The sequence below is a fragment of the Nematolebias whitei genome, chromosome 3, assembly GCF_014905685.2.
Source record: "Nematolebias whitei isolate Nwh7 chromosome 3, NemWhi1, whole genome shotgun sequence".
Classification (NCBI taxonomy): domain Eukaryota; kingdom Metazoa; phylum Chordata; class Actinopteri; order Cyprinodontiformes; family Rivulidae; genus Nematolebias; species Nematolebias whitei.
The window spans coordinates 53,899,389-53,906,642 of NC_056500.1; the positions used below are offsets into that span (position 1 = coordinate 53,899,389).

Sequence of the window (7,254 nt, forward strand, 5' to 3'; positions counted from 1 at the left end):
TAATACGCGGTAATACGCGGTAATACGCGGTAATACGCGGTAATACGTGGTAATACATGGTAATACGCTGTAATACGCGGTAATACGCGGTAATACGCGGTAATACGTGGTAATACTTGGTAATACACGGTAATACGTGGTAATACACGGTAATACACGGTAATACACGGTAATACGTGGTAATACACGGTAATACACGGTAATACACGGTAATATGAGTTATAACATTTTAGTTAGTGAAAAAACATCTGTGACTTTTCATATCTCCATCAATTGCTTAGGGTGACTCTGTTTGGAGAAAATATTAACTTTCAAGGAAGACTAAACTATAGTATATTGTCTTATAACGGCACTGAGTTGATGTTTATGGGGTGTTTATTTATTTATTTTGCTGTTTTGTTTGATAATTTGATAAACTTTAACAGGTTCTTTGCATTGCAGGGAAAAGGAGGACAGTATGGCAGTAGCTGTCGCCATGATGACCAGTTCCACTTATTACAGCACATCAGCTCCCAAAGCTGAGCTTCTGATCAAAATGAAAGACATGCAGGATCAGAACGAGGATGACTCTGAAGATGAACTGGACATGGATTTGGCCAACAAAAAGGTACCAAAAACTTTTTCATTATTCTCTTTTGTGACAGTAGTTTACAATAAAAGTTCTAATTTAAAGGATTTCGGATGCTTATTTCAAACAGCAAGAGCTGATCGACAGTCTCAGTAAGAAGCTTCAGGTGTTGCGAGAAGCTAAGGAGAGTCTTCTGGAGGACATCCTGGACAACAACACCCTGGGAAACGAGGTGGAGGTCCGTGTCCAGCAGATCTGCAAACCAAATGAGCTGGAGAAGTTCCGGATGTTCGTGGGAGATTTGGATAAGGTGGTGAGCCTACTGCTGTCGCTCTCGGGTCGTCTGGCCAGAGTGGAGAATGCTCTCGACAGTCTGGAGGAGGATGCTACTTCTGAGGAGAGAGTGAGTCAATCTTTGAAACGCTGATAAAGTTCCTTTTGTGTGGCATCTTTTAAAAACCTCATTTAAATTTCTTCTTCAGCGTACGTTGATTGAGAAGAGGAAGCTGCTAATCCGACAGCACGAAGATGCAAAGGAGCTGAAGGAGAACCTGGACCGTCGCGAGCAGGTGGTTTATGATATCTTATCCAGCTACCTGCCAGAGGACAGCCTCGCAGACTATGAACACTTTGTGAAGATGAAGTCTGCGCTCATCATCGAGCAACGCAAACTGGAGGATAAAATCAAACTTGGTGAGGAGCAGCTGAAATGTCTGACGGACAGCCTGCCCTTAGAGCAGAGGCTGGCTCTGTGAAGTGGATGGACACTGCTTGGATGCAACAACCCTGACTCAGGAGTCTGATCGTGTGGTTCCGTTCAAAATTATGGCCAGCAGAGGGAGACAAAGATCAGAAGCTATAGAAAATACTCTTCATTGTTTTTTCTTTTGTGCTTCCTGTTTTCTGGACCAGTTGGGGATGGAGGAAGATGCTACTCCTTTTCCACCATTTAAACTGGTACAATTTTTCAGGAGCTCCATTTTTGAAAGATGCTGGGGTTTTTCTTGTATCACCCAACAGCTGCATCTATACCATTCTGAACGCCATTTTTACTTTCTTGGCTTTTCTAGTAATTTATTATAGACTTTTGAATCTGCAAAACAACGGGACAGTATTTTGTCATCCGCTGATCGGAGCAGCCACACTACTTAATATGTTAGTTGCTGTATGAGTATTTATCAGGTTATCCAAATATTTCAGTAAAGCGAACTTTGATTCTGCATCCATTAACATGTTAACTTGTGTTATCTTCACGTTTTGTGGCGTTTCTATGACAAACATGAGAGGAGCATGGACAAGTGAAGTTCAGTGTCCAGATTAATGCCACCTCTAGATGTTTCTGTGCCATTACGTGACATCTCTGTTTAGTTGTACACGGTGAAAATATTGAAATCACAGGTAATCACTGTTGTTACTAATGATTTAAACATTAAATATAGATGATCTTCTTGCAACAAAAAAAATGAAACAATCATTTCAAATCAGTTTGACTAATTAAAAATGGAAGCTTTCACACTTGAAGGATTAAATCAGACTAGCTGAAGGTGTTGGTTCCTCTCAGCTGGCATGTCGTGTTACAGCCAGTTCACTTTCTTTATCACTGACAACAAATCACATCTCAGGGCACAAGACAACAACAACAAAGAGTCTGAATCATAAATCCAATTTACAGCATTCAGTCTGTTCCTGTTCTAATGTGAAACATTCATAAACAATGCATTGTGACATTTCTGTTAGTAAGTTATTTATCTAAGGAATCAGGAGATGGTGTCAGATCTTCACTTCATCACAATCTCCCGTCCTTAGCAGCTTGTTGGTGAAAGCTGAAACGACTGACTCTGTTTAACAGGAAGAAACCTCTAACAGAACCAGTCTCTGGATGAGCGGCCATCTATACTCGGCTGTACTGTGTGTACTCCATGAGCCGCACGGACTCGACGTGCACCGGCCGCAGTCTGTTGAGACGAGGATCGCTTGCCTCTCGGAAAAAATCAACAAAAGAAAAGGTCATTAAACCAGACCAGAGATGAAGAAGGGAAATTTAACACGTCGGTGTGGCATACAGAGCAGTCCGTCGCTGGGCAGTTTATTGTGCGACATCACGTACGCGTTTGCGGTCATAAGAAGCATACGCCTCGAGTCCGCGATGAGGCTAATGGAGTACACGCGGACCTCTGCAGAGTGAAGTACGCCCAAGTATATGGGAGCCTTAAGCCCATAACAGCATAACTAAGGGACAGCTCAGGAAACCCAAGCCAACCCTAACTATAGGATTTATCAAAAAGGAAAGTCTTAAAACTGGATAATGTGTCAGCCTCATGGACAGAAACTGGAAGTTGGTTCCACAAGAGAGGAGCCTGATAAATGAAAGATCTTCCTCCCATTCTGTTTTTAAATTCTAGGAACCACAAGTAAACCTGCCGTCTGAGAGTGAAGTGCTCTGTTAGGAAAATATGGAACAATAAGATCTGTAATATAAGATGGAGCCAGGTTGTTGAGAGCTTTGTAGGTTAGAAGTAAGATTTTGAATTCTATTCTGGATTTGACAGGGAGCCAATGGAGAGAAGCTAAAACTGGAGAGATATGATCTCTCCCAGTAACTCCAGTTAAGACTCTGGCAGCAGCATTTTGGATCAACTGAAGACTTTTAAAGAAGTATTTGGACACCCAGATAATAAACAACAGTAAACAAATAGTCCAGTCTAGGTGAAAAGTGTAAAAGTTTTTCTGCATTATTTTAAGACAAATTGTTTCTAATTTAGTGATGTTTGTTCAGGGGAAAGAAAGCAGTCCATGTAAAAAAAATGTGGGTGTTAAAATGTGTCTTGGGCAAAAATCATATGAAGAAAAACAAAGTGTGCTGTAATCACAGAGAGGAGTTAAAATGGTTTCTTCAGAGTCAACCATTAACTCCACCACACCCTGGTCTCCACTGACGAAGACTTCAGCAGGACACGGGACACTAAAAGTTACAGGTGTGTTTCGATTCATAACTGAAGCAAAATGTAGAGTTGCTCAGGTGAGTCTCTTCAAATACAGCAACTCTGAAGGATTGTGTGGAAACTGAAGCTGAGCTTGAAGGTGAGTAAATGGAGAAAATGTATACACTTTTTACAGTTGAATCTTCAAACATTTAAATGAAAAAGCATTAACTCCCATGTTGCCTGAACAGATTGTACCCAGTTATAGGAAGAGCAAACCATTTTTTGACGACGTTTTCTAGGCAAGCGTTGTCTTTTAAATATTCAAAGCATTTTAAGGACAAAAACTTCCTGATACATAGTATCAAGAAGTTTGTATGTATGTATGTATCAAGAGTGTTTTTTTATCATTTAATTAAACCTGAAACCTCTGAATAAATCATTTTACATTTGTTAATATCAATAATTGGTGAATTTATCAATTGTTTGGTTTGATAAATGCATTTAAAGTACAGAGTGTTGATTCAGAATAACTGCTGATCATAAAACCATCCTCGTGTTGACAACTTGTTTTATTGTACCAGTGGCCAAAGTACTGTGTGCTTGTTATGGAGGACACTATACATCAAACTACAGATTAAATGTGCTTATCACCTTGAACTGTTTGTAGGAGTTCAGTGTTTGCATAAAAATATTTCATATGTAATGATATGTGAGGTTTGACTGATAATACACTAGTTTTCTTGGTATAATGCAGCTGATATACGTCCGTGCCTGTATCTCAGGTGTACACGGTGGCGGCTGCTGGAGGTTTCTCCAGGGAGGGTTTTAACTGCAAAATAGACGCACACAAAATTTGATGTTGATTTGTTGCCTTTTGTAAATCAGAAGATGAATCCCTCAAGCAATTTTTTACAAAGTCTTTGGTCAGACATCAGAAACTGTTTTAATCTCAAACTTAACACTCCTTCTTTTCATGCTGATGTCATTTTCCTTTATGTGGATAACTTAAGCTCAGCTTTCTCTGATGCCATAAATATAGTCGTACTTATAGCAAAGTACCACATTCACTGTAGTAAGAGGGATAATAATCCTTCCTTCCCCTGTTTTTAGGAACAATTTGAAGTCATACTATTCTTCATTAAGTAAATAAAAAAAACTGCTAGAATCATCTCAACACACAAAAACTTGTTTTAATTAAAACAATAAGTTTCTCATAGAGTCGCGCACTTTGTTTTTTATTTAATTTTTTATGTTTGTTTTTTCTCTTTCATTATTTTGTGAAATGTAGTTAAGACACCCTTCACAAGTTTGTATTTGTATATTGTTGCATTGTTCTATTTTGTGTTGTTAATAAAGTTCTAGGAAAATAAATGGATGGGCTTGTCAGCAGGTAAGGGGCGTTTACCTTGGGGACAAATTGAGATTGTCGATTGGTCAGTTGCTGACACGCCTACTGGACTGATTGACAGGTCGCACCGTCGAGGATCCGACTCACTTAAATTAAATAAAAAAAACGAGAGCTGCAACAGCTGGCACTGGGAGGAGGCGGGGCTGCACAGATGCAGCGGAAGCACAGCAGTTTGTGCAGCGCAGGGCTCCAAGTAAAGCAGGAGATAACCAGATATTCTGCTTGTGCCCTCACTGCCCTGAGCCCCTTAGAGATCATGGGCCCCTGGGCAGTTGCCCATATGGTTAATCCGGCCTTGTATATACCCATATACACAGCCTGGCCAAAAAACAGTTAGTTCCACCTGGATATAACTCAACAAACAGGTGCGGGCCTCCTGTTGGATCATCACTGCACGGACGATCATCTTTCAGCTGCAACAAGTTGTTGAACCACAGCTGGTGCCATGAGCTGCTTCTCTTTTCTTCAACAACCGTGTCAAAGACTCGTGGCGTGGTCCAGGACAAGATGTCCGTCTGTTTGAGAAGGGTCACATCACTGGCTGCATCAAGCAGAGGAAACATCTAAGGAGACTGAAGAAACTACTAACACTGGGTAAAGAAGTGTCCAACACATTATTAAAAACTGGAAGGACAGTGGGGACACATCAGCTTCCATGAAGAAATGTGGCTGGAAGGAAATCCTGAATGATCGTGATCTGTGTTTGTTGGAATCAAATGGAAGAAAAACACCAGCAGCACTCAGGACTGTGGTTCATAGTGAAAGTAAGAACATTTCCACATGCACAATGTGAAGAGAGCTCAAGGGACTGGGACTGATCAGCTGTGTAGTCTTGAGAAAACCAATAACCAGTGAGGCTTACTGGAAAAAAGGGCTTCAATTTGTTAGGGAGCATAAAGATTGGACTGTGGAGCAACGGAAGAAGGTCGTGTGGTCTGATGAGTCCAGACTGACCCTGTTCCAGAGTGATGGTGCATCAGGGTCAGAAGAGAGCAGGAGAAGTGATGCACCATCATGCCCAGTGTCTCGTCATCAATGAAAGATGTTGGTGAAACATTAATGCAACTCTGGATGAAGTAGATCTTGTGACGCTGTAGAAGCTTATTGAAACAAAGACACAGAGAACGCATGACGTCATCAAAGATAAAGGCGCTCCAACGAAGTATCCGTGTGTGACCTTTTTTTGGCCAGGCTGTGTATACTGTGCATTCAGCACGAGTTTCAGCTAAAGAACAAACATTAGTTGTGTCTTCTACAATGATCTGTGTAACGTTATGATTCAGAACAGTTTATTTTCACACAGACTTCTGCACCACAGCATTTCAGGGAGACTATTTCAAGTTTCAACTTCAATGAAATCAACATTTCTCACAGCAACTGTCTGCAACAAACACTTAGGTCACTACGTTATAAGCTCGTTCTTTTCCTATTTCATATAACTGGATTATTTTACCTTTGAGCAGCGTTTTGCCCATGGTGACAGATGACGAGGGGACGGGGTTCTAAACGGGGTGCAGGAAGAGCACCCACTGTCTCTTTAGTCCTGAAAGTACGAAAGGTCAACACATTTTGGACTAATGCAAAATGGACTAGAAAGTTCAGTTTGTTTGATAAACATTTTAAGTACTTTTTAAACTACATATAACGCTTTAAGTATGTAAACAACAACAACATTTGTTGGCAGCAGAATAACAACAAACAGTGACGTTAATGGGCTACATGGATAAAAGAAGAATGAACCTGAAAGCACCAGTAACTAACTGCATGGAACGAACTGGATGTGAAGGTAGAGGAGACGAAACACCAAAGGTGTCACGGTGCTGCAGGTTCCCGTCCATCTGGGACTGTCCCAATCTGAAGATGTATATAACTTTGTACAACGTAAAGTATTGGCTCTTTTTTATGTATGTACACACACACACACACACAACTGCAGAGTTAAAACTAGCCCCGTAGAGAAGTATGATAATCTAGTACCAACTCAAAGTTGGAGCGAGCCAAACGTGGGTCATTTAGCAGAGCAAGGTGGGATTAAAGCTCTAATCCAGACTCCGTTTTCAACCCTAAATTAGGATCCAATTAAAGTTAAGGCAACAAAAAATGGTGTTGAACAGATTAACTCATCATAACACGAGTTATTACACGTGTAATACTTGGGTTCAAATCAATATTTTAAATCAGAGTAACAGTTTAAAGTTATTTTCTGAGATTTTTCATTTGAAATCATTTGTTTTAACAAATCTGCCTCAAAGCTTTAACATACTTGGGAAACACACGCATTTGAGCATTCAGAGTGTAATAAAGTGTACAACAACAACAACAACAACAACAACAACAACAACAACAACAACAAC

At 40.4% G+C, this 7,254-nt stretch overlaps 2 protein-coding genes across 2 annotated transcripts in view; both read left to right on the forward strand.

Annotated features, from left to right (window-relative positions):
• The window catches only part of LOC119430848 (protein Shroom2), a gene marked incomplete at its 5' end in the record, with an annotated part of 33,034 nt that extends 30,840 nt beyond the window's left edge, over positions 1–2,194 (forward strand). The window contains 3 exon segments of the mRNA XM_037698327.1: positions 442–607; positions 699–971; positions 1,051–2,194. Coding sequence (XP_037554255.1) covers positions 442–607; positions 699–971; positions 1,051–1,323 — 712 coding nt within the window. The 3' untranslated portion in view covers positions 1,324–2,194.
• A 1,311-nt stretch (positions 2,195–3,505) lies between these two features.
• cldn34a (claudin 34a) overlaps positions 3,506–7,254 on the forward strand; it is an 8,558-nt gene continuing 4,809 nt past the window's right edge. Inside the window, exon 1 of the mRNA XM_037698328.1 lies at positions 3,506–3,649. The gene's annotated coding sequence lies outside the window, so the exon portion shown is untranslated. The remainder of the gene's footprint in view (positions 3,650–7,254) is intronic.